This window comes from Eschrichtius robustus, chromosome 3, assembly GCF_028021215.1.
Source record: "Eschrichtius robustus isolate mEscRob2 chromosome 3, mEscRob2.pri, whole genome shotgun sequence".
Classification (NCBI taxonomy): domain Eukaryota; kingdom Metazoa; phylum Chordata; class Mammalia; order Artiodactyla; family Eschrichtiidae; genus Eschrichtius; species Eschrichtius robustus.
Window position 1 is genome coordinate 112,316,569 of NC_090826.1, and position 19,859 is coordinate 112,336,427.

Below are 19,859 nucleotides of genomic sequence, written 5' to 3' on the forward strand. Positions count from 1 at the left end.
TTGTAGCTTGAAATAGTCACAGCTTCACTCTTTGTTGTCATGGTGGTAGCGTTTTATTAGTTGGGTATTTGTAACAAGGAGAAGGAAATTGGGGTGGGAGATGATGAATATTAACTATATAGGTCCCTCTTATTTCTCTAAACTGTTGTCTCTTGATCATGCTTTCTTAGGCCACTGCGGAACAAATTCGACTTGCACAGATGATTTCGGACCATAATGATGCTGACTTTGAGGAAAAGGTGAAACAAGTGAGTGTATCGCTCATTTGCCATAAGCTGTGGGAAAAGACATCAAGATCAAAGCACAGTTAAATAGAATTGATGCCTACCAGGATATTTTCCACTATAGTATTAAAAGAATTATGAGTGCTTTTATTGTCTGATTGTACCCCTTTGGACAGATACCTTGTTCAAAGAGGTTTTACCTTAATTTTAACCTCTTGTTTATTGAATGATTTTTTTGGTACCATTGTACAGCAGCTTTGAATAGTTGTGGCATCTAGGAAATGTGGAAAGTCATGGTATCCTGTATGCTTCTGGATACAGAAGCATATCCTGTATGCTTCTGGATCCTGTATGCTTCTGCATTTGACTCTCTATTAAATGCTGTATCGTTTAACTGCTTTATAAATACTTTTGCCCCATCCCTAATCACAGGTTGTTAATATTTTGCTTTTGGAACTAGAGTACCAAAATTCTGCATGTTTTACTTTTTTAAGCCTGGTTCTTTCAAACTCAGCTGTGTCTTCTCCCTGTTTTTCACCTAGTTTTCTTTTGTGGGGAGTACAAGCTTGTTCATGATGGTTGCTGATCTTTCTCTTTCAGTTGATTGATATCACAGGCAAGAACCAGGATGAATGTGTCATTGCTCTGCATGACTGCAATGGAGATGTCAACAGAGCCATCAATGTACTGCTGGAAGGAAACCCAGATACGGTAGAGTGCTAATAAAGTGTTCTAGAAAGTGGGTCCCTCGTTGAGAGGCTAGTAAATTCCAGAAATAACAAGTGGGGTAACTCACCTTAAAGCAGAGTATCTTATTCTCCAAATAAAGCAAGGAACTGTCTTGGAGCTTATTTGCTGCAGGTTGCAGGTACTTAAAATTTATGTACAATAAATAGGAGAAAACAGATAAAATCAGTTTCTTCTAGTTGGCCTGGAAATAAATTATTCATTCTAGGCTAGTGACTGTTTTCAAGATTTGGTTAGTCTGAGTTAGAGGTGCTATTTAATAGCCTTAGTTACTAATCATGGACGATTTCTTCTCACATGTTTTATTGCTATTGAACAAAGCCACAGACTACTGGATTCTGATTTCAGAACACTCCCACCAATATCAGCTTTACATTTCACAATACCTTTTCATCATGTGAACTTACTTCTGTTGAATTAGCAGAGAAACAAACTTTAGAGCCTGTTGACCATCCCTGGAGATGATAGGGGATATTGGAGGAACTCTTGCCCTAGAATTTAGAGTTGCTTTCACCTCCTCCTTTCCTTTCCGTTTAATGAGAATCCTGTGTTTTGTTATTGTCTTATTGCTGTTTCAAATTGTTAAGCCTCTTAAGAACAGGGATTCTGCCTTACTAATTAATCTTTGGGATGTTCCTGCAGTGTTTAGTAGAGAACTTTATTATTTTTTTTTTAATAAGGAGTATATCATTTGAAGTCATTTTTATTTACTTGGTCTTACTCAGGGGATCTTTGGTTGAGATTGATAACCAGATTTCATCCTTAGAGAGATTAACTTACTGATGTTACAGTGTCACTTTAGCTGAATGTTGGAGGTTTGTCAGTTTCCTTGAAGCAATGGGAAATAATAGTGAAAAACTATTTTTTTTTTTTTTTTTTTAAATTTTTATTTATTTATTTATTTTTTATTTATTTATGGCTGTGTTGGGTCTTCGTTTCTGTGCGAGGGCTTTCTCTAGTTGTGGCAAGTGGGGACCACTCTTCATCGCGGTGCGCAGGCCTCTCACTATCGCGGCCTCTCTTGTTGCGGAGCACAGGCTCCAGACGCGCAGGCTCAGTAATTGTGGCTCACGGGCCTAGTTGCTCTGCGGCATGTGGGATCTTCCCAGACCAGGGCTCGAACCCGTGTCCCCTGCATTGGCAGGCAGATTCTCAACCACTGCGCCACCAGGGAAGCCCTGAAAAACTATTTTTAATCATTGAATTTAAATTTGTAGCTTTTTCTCTTCAAAAGTGTGGTCCTAAATTAGATTTTATATTATGGGCCTTGTTTGAAAGTTACTGCCTGGATAAACAGAAAGCGGTTCTGGTTCATCTTGAGTTTACTCCAGAGTAATTGCCTCTGTATTTTGGAGGGAGTGGGGTAGAGGTGGAGGTGAATCTACTTACACTTTTAAAAAGTGTGAATTTTTGGGGGACTTCCCTGGCGGTCCAGTGGTTAAGACTCTGAGCTCCCAGTGCAGCGGGCATGGGTTCGATCCCTGGTTGAGTAACTAAGGTCCTGCATGCTGCATGGCACGGCTTAAAAAAAAAAAAAAAAAAAGTGAATTATTTTTATTTTTATTTTTTTTTGCACGAGTCATATTTTGTTTCACCTTCTAGCATCTCCTGCCTAGTGCTACAAGTCTGACCTTTCACAGTATCAAAAAAGAAAAAAAGGTAGAGAATGTAGGTTTATGCCACAAATAAACCAGCTACTGGTGAAACCGGTGGGAGTCAATGTTGGTTGTATTTGGTTGGATGAGATCGTATTAGAAAACTGGCAGTGCCTCGGGAAGATTATAGTAATTCTTTTTACTTACAGAACCCATCTGGTGCCAGCAGCTGATGTATAACCATAGAGAAGAAAAAGGTGACAGGTTTCTGAAACCTATCAGGCTTTGAGACAGAGTAGCAAAAACTCGAAGAACTGTGTCGAGTCTGGTTTCCAGTGTTCCTGATGTAGATTTAGCTACAAGGTTACTATAATTTATGAATTGAAGCTACTGTGAGCAAAAATTGACCTACCAGCTCTAATGTGGAATCAGGGTGGGTTGAAAGAGTAGGCAACAAGGAACTGCCGAGTCCTAGGCAGATACTTAATTTTTAGTAAACTATTTCTTGTGGACTTTACAGAGTATGTAGGTATGCTTTTAGTATAGTTTTAAATTTACTGTTTTTGAACTTAAAAATGTTTAAATTGTGGTAAAATATACTTAACAAAATTGACCAGTTTATCCATTTTAAGTATACAGTTCATTGGCATTAAGGACATTCACAGTGTTGGACAACCATTACCACTATCCATTTCCAGAACTTATTCATTTCCTAATTAGAAACTGTATTCATTAAACAGTTAACTCTCCATTTCCCCACTCCCAGGTTGGGGTAACACCTATTTTCACTACCTCATGTAAGGTTTTGCCTGTTCTTGGTGCCTCATATAAGTGGAATCAAATAATATTTGTCTTTTTGTGTCTTCGTTTAGCAAAATGTTTTCAAGGTTTATCTGTATTGTGGCTTGTGTCAGAATTTCACTTCTTTTTAAGGCTGAATAATATCCCGTTGTATGTTTGTAGCACATTTTGTTTATCCACTCATCCACTGGTGGACGCTTGGGATTATTTGGAAATAAGTTGTTGTAGACATCATAGTACTTTATTTCCTAAATTCTTTGGCATGTTTCCCTTAAAGGATACTCTTTTATATGAGCACAATATTATTATCAACCCTGACAAAATTAATAGTAATTTCATATTACTATTCCATATTTTCAAAGTCATTGGATATTAGATACCTGTTGCTGAGCAACAGAACAGGGCCATTGTAGTTTGGGTTAGATGGTATCTAGGATAGTAAAGATCTGATAGTCTTGGTGTTTGAACTGGAACTTTTATTTGTACATATTTTCTGCAAAAATTTGTAAGTCAATGTATTTTTGTGTTTAAAACTTTATAGGGAATTCGCTGGTGGTTAGGACCCTGCTCTTTCACTACTGAGAACCTGGGTTCAGTCCCTGGTAAGGGGACTAAGATCCCACAAGCCTCACGGAGAGGCCAAAAAAAAAAAAAAACAACTTCGAATTTATAAAACTCATTTTCCTAGGGAATGAGTTTTTGCAAGACTGTTTAGCTCATTTTCCTTACTGTAAATATTCCCTCCTGCAATCTGGAATGAACTGCTTTGAGGAAGGTTGAATCGTATTGTAGCAATTCAGGATGTATAGAGGAGAACACAGTGAATAAAACCAGGAATGGAAGGCTTCCTATAGTCAGCATGTCTCAAGGCCAAGGCTGTGCTTTCCTGACTGCTATTTGGTCTTCTTTTAAATAAAGGAAATTGGTGTTGTGTGAAGGGGGGTGGGTTGGGCTGTAGGTAATAGTTGTTTTCCTCCTAAATTCTAGGTTGCTGAATTAGAGAATATACTCAAGAGTCAAATGCTATTCATTCATTCTGAATTCAGAGTTAACTTTTACAAACTTTCAGTTTTCTTTTCTGCTTTATTTGACATGGATAAGGCTATAAAAAACTGGGAGTCACTGAATCTAAAGGGAATTAGTTTTTTCAGCCCAGGAAACACACTTGAAAGAAAGGACCAGTAAGTAACTGGGTCCTTTGACTACCACGCCGAGTGACTGAACTGGATAGAGATCTCGGTAACCCTTTTGGATGTGATCCCTGCAATCCATTTGCTTATAAGCACCTCTTCTACAAAAAGGGCTTCAATTTTGCAGTGATAGGTGTAGAATTTGTTTTGAGGTTCTGTCTATACTCTCCACTTAAACAGAAATAAACTAATAGAAGCTATCTTAGATGTGGATGCTGAGAGGAGAATGGTTAACAGTTGTCCCAGCTTTTATCTCTGGTTTCCTGGTAGCAACCTATATTGATTAGACATGAATGCTCTGCTCTTCTTTAGCATTCCTGGGAGATGGTTGGGAAGAAGAAAGGCGTCTCAGGACAGAAGGACGGTGGCCAAACGGAATCCAACGAGGAAGGCAAAGAAAATCGAGACCGGGACAGAGACTATAGTCGGCGACGTGGTGGGCCACCAAGACGGGGGAGAGGTGCCAGCCGCGGACGAGAGTGTATGCATGGGGCTTTAACAAAAACGGTTGTGGGTTAGTAATGTCTAGACTTGAGGGATGTCAGGGCCCTGCGAGGCTGGATCTAGTAACCATTATATCCTTTTGATTTTTTCTTAAAATTATCTGTTCTGAGACCTTGGCATTTCTTGCATGTAGCCTTTTCTAGCAACAGCCACCAGTTTAGCATGAAGTTACCTTGTGGCCGTTTGTAAAATTGTTTGACTAGTAACCATTCCCTTAGTAACCATCATGTTCCATCCTTCCAGCTCATTTTCTCTTCTTTGTTTTTGTCTCCCCACCACCACGTATACATACTATTTATGTACATACTTTCTATTCACTTTGCTCTGGCCATCTGTGGTGTTTTGTTTTGTTTTGTTTTGTTTTGTTTTTAAATTTCAGTTCGAGGTCAGGAAAATGGATTAGATGGCACCAAGAGTGGAGGGCCTTCTGGAAGAGGCACAGAAAGAGGCAGAAGAGGTCGTGGCCGAGGCAGAGGTGATCAGTTTGTTGGTGGGATGGATATTGGGGGCAAGCTACTCTTATTAGTTTAGTAGGGGTCTGCTTTATTTAAAACCAGACAAATTCACATGGACTCTGGATACCTTAATTGTTGAGATGTCATGCAAATTCTAGAGATTACTGAGTGGGCAGTGGGAAGGAAGGTAGATGTCATTTTCTCTGCTCTTTATTGTTGCTATTATTGTATTTGCTTGAGGATCCAGCAGTTTGATCAGCAAAGGAACAACCTTGTCAATAATAATTGTCCTGCTGTGTTATATTAACTGATGTGCTACAGAGTGAGAGAAGGAATATCTGATGATGTCAACCACTTACTTTCCAAAGCTGCCTCAGTTGGCAGGGTGATTTTATATCAACTTCTAAAATACTTCTTTCTCCCTCTTTTTCTCATTCTTTAGGTGGCTCTGGTAGGCGGGGAGGAAGGTTTTCTGCTCAAGGAATGGGGTAAGTTTCATTGATCCAGTGTTAAAGTCTTTAATTTTTATTTTTCCTTAAGCATTACCATAATGTCTTAGCATGGTTAATATCCTGGTATCCTGAGGATAATAGGCAGCTATAACCAAAATGTGATCAGAAAGATTACTGGACTATTTCATCAGGTGTGTATAGGCATAGGGCTTATTTTTGGGAGATAAGCATTTACTACCTGGATTATTTTATCTCATAGCTTCATTTGAATACACATACCTGCTATTTTCCCAAAATCTTCATGTGGATTTTATTGGTGTCCTAACCCAAAAGGGATAGTGGATATAAATTAAGCTTATACCATGAAATTTTAGGTAAGCTGGTAAGTGAGGAAAAGTAGGCAGCTTATAGGCTTATAGAATGGGGCCATGGTTGATCTGTACTAGGAAAGAGACAGTCAAGATTTTGATTGCCCTCCTTTTGAGTTAATTTTCACTGGTGCTGCTTAGAGCTCAGAGGCTCTTTTAAGCTTTTTTTTTTTTTTTTTTTTTCTCCTCCCAGAACCTTTAACCCAGCTGATTATGCAGAGCCGGCCAATACTGATGATAACTATGGCAATAATAGCGGCAATACATGGAACAACACTGGCCACTTTGAACCAGATGATGGGACGAGTGAGTGACTTTTATTAGTTTCTTGTCTCTGGGAATCTAAGGAAATAATTTTTTTGAGGTTATACTAACAAAAAAGTGGAGTAGTTTTTGGCTGCTGAGTCAGAGAGAGAAAGGGGTGACAACTGAATTACAGTGTACTCTCTTCATTTACTATGTGCCCATGGGCACATTATACATGCTATTTCACTTGATCTTCATCACTGTTTTATGAAATAGACATTATTTATCGTCACTTTCCAAATAACAAGACTTAGACTGCAAGAGTGGTTATGAAATTTGCTAGTATTTGAACTCAGAATTTTTTGACTCTAAACGCTCATGCTCTTTCCATTATACCATTAGCTCCAATTGTATTTCCTAGTGTTTCTGTTTGGCTACTTAGCTTTGCCTTTTGAAAAGATATCCAGAATTAATTAATCAAGCCACTACTTGTAAAGATGAATAGGGCCCAGAATCAAAGCCCACTGTCAATTTATTTGTTTCTGCATACAGAGACAGGAGTATCTTTTTCCCTTAATTTTTGGGAAATCTCAGTATCTGGGCAAGAAGGAAATCTGGAGACATTCTGCCTCTCTTTGTTGGATAGTCTTCTGGGTGTGGTAGAGTATTATGGGATTCGCTTTTTTTATTAGCTGACTTTGATGCATATTTGGGTAGCGTATATACGTTTGAGGATATGTTAGGCTTGTGGGATACACCAAGATGTGTTTGGGAGTAAGAGATAACTTTTACTACTTTAAATAAGAGCAGCCTCTTGGTTCCAGAGTACTTTCTTATGAGATCAGCTACCTCTTTCTGGCTGAGCCAGCACATGGAAAGCCTGAGACTTTTTTCCTCTTACAAAGTAGGGGAAGGGTTAATAGTAGAGCATGAAATAGGCTCTTTGACTCCTTATCCATTTAAATTTGCGTTGCCCCCTTTCAAAGATCAGTTACCTTAATCCTGCGTCTTTAGGAAGGTCTTTGGCACAAATCATTTCTCATCCACTGCCGACAATATGCTGTACCTCAGGTCCTGAATGTTACTTGCTTTTTGTTCATCAAGCTATCTTATAAACTCATTTTTAATACAGATTTCTCATTGGTGGAGGCTAAAGTTGAGTTATTGGCAAGCTAGATATCTTTTTGAAGTCCCTTAACCATTTGGCTGTGAAATATCCTCTTCTGTTTTAACTTATTATATTTTGGAGGCATTAGAACTGCTCTTCATTCATCTCTTGATGGCTTTGTAGAGCATTGGTAACAGTCTGAATAACAGATATGTTTCTGAGTTCTAGTTCGTTCTTGGGTATTTGGCTTTGTATCATTGGCAGAAAAGATAATAGAAGTCGAGAGATTTGTTTTTAGTTGTGGATAGAAAATCAGGCATGGAGTCCCAGTCCTAGATTGAAAGCCTTAGCTATTTTCAACAAGGATCTGGTTGGGAAAAGAGAGAGGGAAGGAAGAGGTGTGTGTTTATTTATACTGAGTAGAGAACAGCAGATTTGGGAGGCTAGAATCAGAAATCTTTGATTTGTGGCTGAATGAAAAATTATGTGAATTGCTGCTGTCATCTTGTTAGTGTGAAAGTGTTGAGTATAGTTTCATGCATTCCCTTCAAGTTTCATGATTTGAACTTACCTTCACGCATGATCTCTTTTTGTGTTTTCATGATAGCAAATTACAAATTCCCTTTTTAATTTAAAAAGAGACTCAGATCTACCCTTAAAATATCCACAGGTACAGTGGGAATTGTGTGTTGGGGGCAAACATTCTCATTCACAAGCAAAATTTCACTGGTTGTTTTTTCTTTTCTTTTCTTTTTTGTTTCAGGACTTGATTTCATTGGGGTTGAGGGGTCAAATTATCCCCGAAAATTTGAGACTGCTCCTGGTATGATACATCCAGGCGCCTAACTGCCCCGGATATTTAATAGATTTTTATGAACTGAAATATCTGTGGATATGTCATTTTTCTGTCTTCCTGCTTTTTATTTTTCTGCTTTTTTCTCTCATATTCTGTGCCTGTTTTTCCTCCTTTAAAAAATTAGTTTATTTAATGAATATTTAACATTTACATTGTCTGTGCTTTTTGCTGATGGAATGGAAGCCCTAATCTTTTGTTCAGAGCATTTGCACTGTTTCTGCGCCTTAACGCTTCCTCAGTGTAGTCCTTCTCCTTAGCCAAGACCATATATCCTATATAGGAAGGTGTCAAGTAGCTGTCTACAGTCTTCCTTTCCATTCCAGATGCAGTCGCCAGAGTGCAGGGGGAAAAAAATTCTTGCATTGAGAGATAGCCTCTCAGTAGTAAATAACTTCTTAGATCACTTCCAATTCTAGGATTGTGTGTATGTGTTAACCCAGATTTTGGATTCCAATTAGCCAGGGTGGGATGGTTGTCAATGGGGAGGAAAAATGCCATCACTAGAGAAGGAGAGAATGTGGTTTGTAACTTATCTAAACTGAGATTGGACTTTAGTTTGATTTGGAGAACATTGTCATTATTAAGTGGTTTGGAATTTCCCTGGCACAGTTTTAACATTTTCCTGGGAAGGGCATTGCTCTGAACATATTTTTCTCTAGGAAATAGGATTTTTCATTATTAAATGTTCAGGAGAATTTCAGACGGTTTTGTAGGTGTTAGAATATTTCTCTTCAGTGACAGTGAAATCTGAATGCCACGCCTTCATTCTTTCATTCTTGTAAGAAGTTTTCTTCATTTGTAGAGAATGTTTTAAGAATTATTAAATATATACTGTTATTCTGAAGAAGAAAATAAGGTGTTTTCTGGTCCTTGCTACACAGAGGTTCCTATTTCTTAGTGTGGTTCTTTGGTTGAAGGGAAGAATTTTAGGTCTCATAGAAACTCACCTATGTTCCTTAAAAAATGACAGGTTCCTTTTCTGAGGATATGCGTATACGTGAAGCAAAACAAGGGGAATGTGGAAGGTGGTTTGATTATTTACAGACTGTGCCATGACCTCAGCAGGTCAGATTTTGTGTTTTGTATAGTTAGGACCAGTACGGTAACTATTACACATATTTGATTTTTCAATCTCATCTTGCGTCTTCTGAAAAGAACAGATCCATTGGGGTTTCTTATAGTTAAATCAATACGATCTATAAACTTGACTTCTGCTGAGTATGCATTTTTAAATTTAATTTTTATTTTTGGCTGCGTTGGGTCTTCATTGCTGCACGTGGGCTTTTCTGTGGTTGCAGAGAGCGGGGCCACTCTTCGTTGCGGCGCACAGGCGTCTCATTGCGGTGGCTTCTCTTGTGGAGCATGGGCTTTAGGCACACGGGCTTCAGTAGTTGTGGCACACAGGCTCAGTAGTTGTGGCACACGGGCTCTAGGGCACAGGTTCAGTAGTTGTGGCGCACAGGTGTAGTTGCTCCACGGCATGTGGGATCTTCCCGGATCAGGGATTGAACCCGCGTCCCCTGCATTGGCAGGCAGATTCTTAACCACTGCGCCACCAGGGAAGCCCTGAGTATGCATTTTTAAATTCAGTTCCCATAGCAGGTAGGTGTCAGTGCTCTCAGTTTGGATTTCAAGCCTTTCCTTCTTCACTGCCCTTTGACTATAATGTGGCAGCCATTTGTGTTCCTCTGCCCCTGCTGCCATCTTTCTTCAGACTGCCTGTAGTATTGTCTTATACCAAATAAGTATAGCTTGCATGTTTCAGTTTAAATTGTCTGCTGCCATTTCACTGAACGGACTACTAAGTCAGAGGACTGAAGGCCCTTAAGAGATTGCTTGGAGCATTGGGTCCATTGGTGTCTTGCTCTCTCGCATTTTCTCTCTCTTTCTTACTGTCTCGCTCTCTTTCCTATTACAGCTGTGTAACAAGAACTGAAAATAGCTGTGAAATCATAATCTTATTAAAACCCTGGTTGTTCTGAGGTATCCCTTTCTAAAAAGTCCTTTCCTCCCTCTGAAGCCCAAGAATCCCTTCTGATTACTAAATTCTGGTTACACTTCTGGCTGCCAAAAGTTTAATACATCCGTATTTTCTGCCTATGCTTGGTACTGGCACTTAAAATTACTTCATTGTTTTTCCTTTATTCCCAGGTGCATGGAGGACTGCAACAGAGGAGTGGGGAACTGAAGATTGGAATGAAGATGTAGGTATTCCCAGGTCATTCCTCATTAGTACCTTCTATCCCTAAGTGGTGTTTAGGGATAGAAAATGGGTATGTTTCTACCCCTCAAAATTCACCCTTAAGATTCTGACCCAAAACTTTTACATCCAAAATAGTGTTCTGAGCCAGAACATTTCACATATGTTATATGAAGGAGACTGGGCATGAACAGGACTCTGTGGAACCAGACTATGGAAAGGGCAAGTGCACTTGTGTAAGTCCAATATCTGATTGTCGGATTTATCCCAGGAAGAGATGGTGGTTGGGTAGGGCACTAGCAATGGAGTTAGGCAGGTAGTGCATTGAGTAACAGCTTCTGGTGGCACATGACTCTCCTTGGAGCAAATCAGTTATTTGGTTCACATTCAGGCATTGGTGTATGGTGCTGTAATTGGCTTAGAGATGGGTACAGATGAGAGTTACAGTACCAAGTTGTTAAGTTTACAGTCTGGTTGACTCTGGGACCCCTTTTGTTCTTGTACTAAGAGCCCAACGTGGTGATTGTAATTGAGATGAACATGTAGGTTTGGTTATCTTCCAGATTGACTAAACTAGGAAACCTCATAGATGGATGGCACATAAACAAGCCATGTGAATTCACTGGAGTAGTACCTGAGTAAAAGAATTTTGCTGATCCCTGGTCACAGTCAAGCTTTTGCTGTGAATTACAGTTTCCCGTGATCATGGATGAACTTTCTTGTACTTGTATTGATTCAGTTAAGACAGAATATGATAAGAGGAAATGATGTGTCAAACTGTTTTGGTTTTCAGGCCTGAGTTTTAAAATTCTGGATGTATCAGCATCAGAGGGTGATTCTTTTCTATTGTAGCAGAGCTAGACTGCTTTGTGAATACTTTCTAAGATTTGGCTTGTCTGCTTAACCACCTTCCAGAGAATGATATATTTGGGGGAGTGGATTCCCTGTTTTTAGAGGGGAGATTTTAATCAAAAAGTTTTTTTAAAAAATCAACTTTTGGGGAATTCCCTGGCAGTCCAGTGGTTAAGGACTCCACGCTTTCACTGCTGAGGGCCGGGGTTCAATTCCTGGTTGGGGAACTAAGATCCCAGGAGGCCAGGCAGCATGCCCCCCCCCTCAAAAAAAATCAACTTTTGAATAGTAGGAAGATTTATTCCCTACAATTGCTTACCTAATTTTAGTGTTTTATAGTGGAGAGACTAGGTGTAACAAAGTCAGTTTTAAGGCAAAAAATGCCTTTAAAAAAAAAAATATATGTGTATATATATATTTGGTTGCACCAGGTCTTAGTTGTGGCAGGCGGGCTCCTTAGTCACGGTTCCAGGTTTCCTTTAGTTGGGGCTCGCCGGCTCCTTAGTTGGAGCACGTGGGCTCCTTAGTTGTGGCATGCGTGTGGGATCTAGTTCCCTGACCAGTGATCGAACCCAGGCCCCCTGCATTGGGAGCACGGAGTCTTATCCACTGCGCCACCAGGGAAGTCCCCAAAAAATACATGTTAAAATTATTCCTCCATATATCAACTCATCAGCACTTGGGCCCTTACTGCTCAAAAGCCAAGAATTAACTTATTTCTGTCTTCATCTTGGCTGTGATCTTCCTTTCTTTGAGAGGAGTAGTGGAAGATAAAGTATGGTTTGGATTGAGGTAGGAGTTGGGAGCTGTAGCGGGAAAATATAAAGGGGCTTTCTCTGTTTTTCTGTCTAGCATATTCACCTTCCTGTAAGTTCAGTGCACATATTATGTGACTTCACTAGATTTTATTGGGTTTCTTGATTCTACCCTCTCTTTTGATAAAACCATTGTGCATAGATAGAAGGGGCTTGAAGGTCAGTCCGTTCAGGATTCCTTAGAGTAGATAGTTCTCTCTTCTAAGGGTTTCCCCCTTTTTCTTGATGTTGAATTCCCCTTACCTATGCCAGGTTTCTGACTGAAACCTACCTAACACTAGGAGTGACTAATTCCTCTGTTTTCCAGCTTTCTGAGACCAAGATCTTCACTGCCTCTAATGTGTCGTCAGTGCCTCTGCCTGCGGAGAATGTGACAATCACTGCTGGTCAGAGGCAAGTGTGTGGTATAATTCAGTATCTTTTCCCAAGGGTATCTGCTAAGTTAGTTGTAAGAAAGAGTGGCACTGGGCCTCTTCAGACTCCCATGGTGTCGGTAATGATGATAACCAAATCACATTAGGGTCCTATTAAGTTGATTGGTAGATTTGTAAGAGTTGATATTAGTAATCTACTGAATGGAAATCCATATATTACAATTTTAAAGCTAACTCTCCCCCAAATAGCCCTTTAATACATAGGTCAGCCTTGTCAGCATCACAGGTATTGATTAAAGCTTAGAACTTAGAACTTGTAGTAAGTCAGGTAAAGAGAAGCTGAAAGTGGAAAGTTTTCATATATTTCTGAATTTGCAGAACTGTTCAACAGTTTCATCTCTTGCTTAATAGTTATGATCTTTGCCTGCTTAGCCCACTGAGTATGGTGATAATTTTTTTCCCTAGGATCTGGCTTATGAAATTTTTAGAACTTGAACATAGGTATTGGGGTCAGTAGAGGGAGATGACACTTGTCAGGGAATATTTTTATCCCCTGAAAGACTCTTGGATTATTTCTAGACCTGGGTATGATAGCTGTTGATTCAGAATGTCCTAAAGAGAAGTACAATAGGAATAGGATGTTCAGGATGTCATTACCAGAGGTAATGTGTTTTTTGTTTTCATACATCTTTGTTGGAGTATAATTGCTTCACAATGCTGTTAGTTTTTGTTGTACAACAAAGTGAATCAGCCATATGCATACATATATCCCCATATCCCCTCCCTCTTGAGCCTTCCTATCCCACCCCTCCAGGTCATTGCAAAGCACCGAGCTGATCTCCTTGTGCTATGCTGCTGCTTCCCACTAGCTAGCTATTTTACATTTGGTAGTGTATATATGTTGATGCTACTCTCACTTCGCCCCAGCTTCTCCCTTCCCCTCCGCCGTGTCCTCAAGTCCATTCTCTATGTCTCCGTCTTTATTCCTGCCCTGCCACTAGGTTCATCAGTACCATTTTTTTTAGATTCCATAAATATGCGTTAGCATACGGTATTTATTTTTCTCTTTCTGACTTACTGCACTCTGTATGACAGACTCTAGCTCCATCCACCTCACTACAAATAATTTAATTTCGTTTCTTTTTATGGCTGAGTAATATTCCATTGTATATATGTGCCACATCTTCTTTGTCCATTCATGTTGATGGACATTTAGGTTGCTTCCATATCCTGGCTATTGTAAATAGTGCTGCAGTGAACATTGTGGTACATGTCTCTTTTTGAATTATGGTTTTCTCAGGGTATATGCCCAGTAGTGGGATTGCTGGGTCATATGGTAGTTATATTTTTAGTTTTTTAAGGAACCTCCATACTTTTTTTTTTTTCCCCTATGATACCAAGTATCTGTGATTTTTTTTTTCCACACCAATTCTGCAATTCTCTGACACCAGCTGGGTGTTCTGACACTAACTCTCCAGAGTTAGCACAGACCCAAGTTGACCGCTCAGTACCACAAGACTGCCTTTATTTACTTCAGAGGTCAGCTGCAAATGGGCCACCTGCACATTTCTGCCCAGCCGACTACAAATTTCGGAGTTCTCACAGCCCCCTTCTCAGGTTTAATAATTTGCTAGAATGACTCACATAACTCAGGAAAGAGTTTTACTTGCTGTCCCTGGTTTATTATAACCAGTACTCAGGAAGAGCCAGGTGGAAGAGATGCATAGGGCATGGTATGGGGGTTGGTGGAGCACAGAGATTCTAAGCCCTCTCTGCGTGTGCTGCCCTCCTGGCACATCGATGTGTTCACCATCCCAGAAGCTCACTGAACCTCATTGTTCAAGAGTTTTTAATCAGAGTTTCATTACATAGGCATGATTGATAAAGTCATTGGTGATTGAATTCAATCTCTAGCTCCTCTTCCTTCCCTAGAAGTGGGTGGAGTGTGATGGGGCTGAAAGTTCCAACTCTAATCACTTTCTTGGTGTTTCTGGTGACCAGCCACCTTCTTGAAACTCTGTGAGGAGTCCCACCCTGAGTAACTTTATTAGCATAAACTGGTTGAAAGAGACCAATTATGAAAAACAAAAGACACTCCTACTACTCAGGAAATTTGCAAAGCCCCTAGTATATATTTTCATTATACCACAAGTAACTTGAAATTTTTTAAAAATTTGGGGAAAAATTCCCCAAACCCTTCTTGTTCCAAAGCTGCTTGAGGATGCCAGCCAGCATTCTAGTATGTGGTTTTATATATTAGATATTGGTAATGACAGGTATTCAGTATTAAAATCATGGGTAAAAATTTGTAAATTTTGGCCCAATTATCAAGCTGCTGTATTAAAGTTAACGTTTGATATTTCACTAGTTAATTTCACTAAAATTAAAATATTTAACATTATTAAGGTTGGCAGCCTCATTGGAGCATAGGTAGATACTGTTGTGGCTCTTACACATCTGTTATTTTGATGAATTAAGCATTTCAGGGCTTTGTGTTTCTGGGGAGTGACTTCATTTTGATCTAACCATAATCTGAGTTGGGTGTTGGGGAATGCTGGAATGTTCATTCTTCATCAAGCTCCCATCTCTCCACCAGAATTGACCTTGCTGTTCTGTTGGGGAAGACACCATCTTCAATGGAGAATGATTCATCTAATCTGGATCCATCTCAGGCTCCTTCTCTTGCCCAGCCTCTGGTGTTCAGTAACTCGAAGCAGAGTGCCATATCACAGCCTGCTTCAGGGAACACGTTTTCTCATCACAGTATGGTAAGTAGGAAACATGGTGTATCCTAACCAAACTTTTCTGCAACCCCAGCACATACATACAGTAATTCCTTTCAGTGATACCCAGAGGTTTGGGGCAAGGTAAAGCGTCTTCTTTTGTCTTCCTAAGCTGACTTGGGTGTAGAGATGTCGAGTTGGGTAGTAGGGGATAGCTCTAGGAGAGGACTTAGCTTTGGACAGACTGAGTCATCTTATAAAAATGAGTTAGGAGACTTCCCTTGTGGTCCAGTGGGTTAGACTCCACGCTCCCAATGTATGGGGCCCGAGTTCGATCCCTGGTCAGAGAACTAGATCCCACATGCATGCCACAACTAAGAAGCCCACATGCCGCAACTAAGACCCAGCGTAGCCAAAATAAATAAATAAATTAATTAATTAATTGTATTTTTTAAATGTGTAGACTTTTTAAAAAAATGAGTTAATATCATTTACTGAATACTTATTGTGCGAACATTGTTCACTTAGTCTTTTTTTTTTTTTTTTTAAATGCTGAAATATCTTTTTTTAAATTTTATTTATTTATTTATTTATTTATTTTTGGCTGTGTTGGGTCTTCGTTTCTGTGCGAGGGCTTTCTCTAGTTGCGGCGAGCGGGGGCCACCCTTCATCGCGGTGCGCGGGCCTCTCACTGTCGCGGCCTCTCTTGTTGCGGAGCACAGGCTCCAGACGCGCAGGCTCAGTTGTTGTGGCTCACGGGCCTAGTTGCTCCGCAGCATGTGGGATCTTCCCAGACCAGGGCTCGAACCCGTGTCCCCTGCATTGGCAGGCAGACTCTTAACCACTGCGCCACCAGGGAAGCCCCCACTATTATTCTTGAAGAGTGAAAATCAATGACAACCAATTTTAATACTAATTAGTATTAGTAATACTAACTAAACTTTGATGGAAGGTTGTAGCAGTTCCCTGTTTTTTGTTTGTTTGTTTTTTGTTTTTTGGCTGCACTGTGCGGCATGTGGGATCTCAGTACCCCGAACAAGGATTGAACCCATGCCCCCTGCATTGGGAGCACAGAGTCTTAACCCCTGGACCACCAGGGAAGTCCAGCAGTTCCCTGTTTCTTGAGAGAGCAGAATTGTCATATGTATTCATTTAAACCAGACATTTCTGAGCTAGGCTTCTAAAAACTTGGGGTCTTCCTGAATCTGCCCACTTACTAGCTATTTCTCCCTTTCTCTCTAAGTGGGGATAAGAGTGCTTGCTGTGCCTATCTTACAGGGCTTCAGGAAGATAAATAAGATAATGGGTAAAGTCTCCACAAATGTGGAAGTAATGGTATTGGTTATTAACAACCTAGAGCACTTATGGCAAATGACTTGTTGATTCAGAATATTTTTTAAAATTCAGGGTCATCAATTATAGCAAAGGCTAAATAACTAAACAAAGATGGTCAGTAAATCCTAAAAGTACTGCTTTTTCTCTCCTCTTTGCCTTTACTTTCCTGTTTATTTTTTGGTGGAGGGTTACTATAGTTGTAAGAGGTAAGAAACTACATGTGTGCATATACTTTTATTTTTCTAGTAGTAAGGTTATAGTAGTTACTTCAGCTGTAAAACTGCTAAGTCAGCCTCTAATCCAGAGCTGTTAAGTTTTTTAAAAAATAAATTTATTTATTTTTGGCTCTGTTGGGTCTTCGTTGCTGCGCGCGAGCTTTCTCTAGTTGCGGCGAGCAGGGGATACTCTTCGTTGTGGTGCTCATGCTTCTCATTGGAGTGGTTTCTCTTGTTGCGGAGCACAGGCTCTAGGTGCGTGGGCTTCAGTAGTTGTGGCACAAGGGCTCAGTAGTCGTAGCTCACGGGCTTAGTTGCTCTGCGGCACGTGGGATCTTCCTGGACCAGGGATCGAACCCGTGTCCCCTGCATTGGTATGCGGATTCTTAACCACTGTGCCACCAGGGAAGTCCCACTCTGTTAGTTTTTAACTGTTGTCTTAAAATAGTTTTTTGTGTTAATAGTAATTTGCTGGTTGATATTCTGCCATGTATGAGTGGTCACAGGAGAGAAAAGGTGGCAGAGAAGGGAGAGGAGTGTTGGGACTAAAAAGAAAAAGAAGGAAGAAACAAAATGGGACAAATGTCGTAGGAAGATACAATGAAGTTCAGAAAATAACTATCAACACCTGAGATACATGACTGGAAAATGGGTTAAGTGCTCTGTGTCGCTTTTAATTGCCTTTAATGTCTGGAGTTGAAGATTTACACCTAAATCCAAATTCTCATATCAAAAATAAGTTTTCAGTATACTTCCACTTTAACATTCTGTTTAACGTGTATCGTGTGATATGTGAAACTAAACATAAGTACTATTCTTTTTTCTCATTACCTGTGTTAATCAGTATGCTATTTAATGTAGTTCTTTTCCATTGAGGACAGAGGTTAGAGGATTAATTTCCCTTGAAATTTAATACATGTAAGTAATATAGGAGCCTTTCCCCATTATCATAATATATGAATGTTAGGTAGTTTTCTATACCTTCAGTGTTTCACGCTTGCAGAATATTTGGTAATCATTGCTGTGCGGGATCATCTCTCTGCCGCAATCCTGTACTTTCAACTAGATTTCCAGTGTTTCTGTTCTTGTTTGTATAGTCTTGGGATACAGACTGAAGTGGGGGAAAAAAGTCTTATCTTGGGTTGGACAGATTGGTTTTGTATAAGCACCGCTTAATGATGAAGATCATGATGTGCTTAAGTAAGAACCTAAGAGAGACTAGACTAAATCTCCTTGGAGGGTCTTTAGAATAGTCAAGGCCACATGGTTAATCTTCTGGTCTAGGCTGGTAGTTTTACTTGGTAGTAGGGAATAGAGAGAATCCCCCAGAAACATTAAGAGTAAATTTTGTTTTGTCATCATGATTACCCTGTAGAACTTGGATATACACAGAAAACAAGAAAATCATATTGACTCATTACTTGATCTTTTAGTGCAGAAGTTGAGATAGCCCCTTAACTTTGCTTCTTTGTCTCTATGCTAGTTATTAGAAACATTGAGATGAAGCTCAGTTAGCTGTTTTTGTTCCTTTTGAGCTGTTCAGTGGAAGGGGCAAAGATTTTAATGGCTGAAGTGAAATTTTATATCACCTTCATGTTAGCTTAATAATCAAGTATTAGTTGATTTAAAAATTCAAAGGGGAGAAAACCCCTCCAGTCATTAAAGGAGTCCCTGAGAAGGAGGGAGGGGAAAGTGATGGTAATGGTATAAATTTTTTTTTTTTTTAATTTATTTTTGGCTGCATTGGGTCTTCGCTGCTGCATGCGGTCTTTCTCTAGTTGCGGTGAGCGGGGGCTACTCCTCGTTGCAGTGTGTGGGCTTCTTATTGCGGTGGCTTCTCTTGCTGCGGAGCACGGGCTCCAGGCATGCGAGCTTCAGTAGTTGTGGCAGGTGGGCTCAGTAGTTGTGGCTCGCGGGCTCTGGAGCGCAGGCTCAGCAGTTGTGGCTCACGGGCTCAGTTGCTCCGCGGCATGTGGGATCCCCCCGGACCAGGGCTCGAACCCATGTCGCCTGCATTGGCAGGCGGACTCCCAACCACTGTGCCACCAGGGAAGCCCCGGTAATGGTATAAATTTTAATGGCTCTTATTTTTTTGACTGCTTGTTATGTGCCATGCACATATTAAATGCTTTATATAGTATTTGTTTAATCTTCCTACACCTTTATGAGGTACTACTTTTATTCCTCTTTTCAGATGAGGAAAATGAGGTACAGACCAATTACAAGTAATTTTTCCACAATTATTTAACCAGGATTTGAATCTAGACAGTCTGAGTCCAGAGCTTATGCTGTAATGGACTATTCTATTTTGGTGACATTCTTTTTTTAAAATTTTATTTATTTTTATTTCTGGCTGTGTTGGGTCTTCATTGCTGCACGCGGGCTTTCTCTAGGTTTGGCAAGCGGGGGCTACTCTTTGTTGCGGTGCGCGGGCTTCTCATTGTGGTGGCTTCTCTTGTTGCAGAGCACAGGCTCTAGGCGCGTGAGCTTCAGTAGTTGTGGCACGCGGGCTCAGTAGTTATGGCTCGTGGGCTCTAGAGCTCAGGCTCAGTAGTTGTGCGCACAGACTTAGTTGCTCTGCAGCATCTGGGATCTTCCTCGACCAGGGCTTGAACCTGTGTCCCCTGCATTGGCTGGCAGATTCTTAACCACTGCGCCACCAGGGAAGCCCTGGACATTCTTTTTAAAAAAAAAATATTTATTTATTTATATTTATTTTTGGCTGTGTTGGGTCTTCGTTTTCTGTGCGAGGGCTTTCTCTAGTTGTGGCAAGCAGGGGCCACTCTTCATCGCGGTGCA

General features: G+C 40.2%; 1 protein-coding gene across 15 annotated transcripts in view; it reads left to right on the forward strand.

The window, feature by feature from the left end:
- Nucleotides 1-19,859, forward strand: part of UBAP2L (ubiquitin associated protein 2 like) — a 44,707-nt gene that overhangs the window by 5,594 nt on the left and 19,254 nt on the right. For 9 of the 15 annotated variants that reach the window (XM_068540890.1, XM_068540889.1, XM_068540893.1 and 6 more), the window contains exons 3-11: nucleotides 171-248; nucleotides 825-935; nucleotides 4,870-5,038; nucleotides 5,441-5,536; nucleotides 5,959-6,004; nucleotides 6,530-6,642; nucleotides 10,698-10,750; nucleotides 12,721-12,806; nucleotides 15,384-15,555. In XM_068540890.1, the coding sequence (XP_068396991.1) occupies nucleotides 171-248; nucleotides 825-935; nucleotides 4,870-5,038; nucleotides 5,441-5,536; nucleotides 5,959-6,004; nucleotides 6,530-6,642; nucleotides 10,698-10,750; nucleotides 12,721-12,806; nucleotides 15,384-15,555 (924 nt within the window). Of the gene's footprint in view, nucleotides 1-170; nucleotides 249-824; nucleotides 936-4,869; nucleotides 5,039-5,440; nucleotides 5,537-5,958; nucleotides 6,005-6,529; nucleotides 6,643-8,453; nucleotides 8,514-10,697; nucleotides 10,751-12,720; nucleotides 12,807-15,383; nucleotides 15,556-19,859 lie in introns of all 15 variants that reach the window. The other 6 variants (XM_068540885.1, XM_068540891.1, XM_068540882.1 and 3 more) reach the window with 1 other exon arrangement.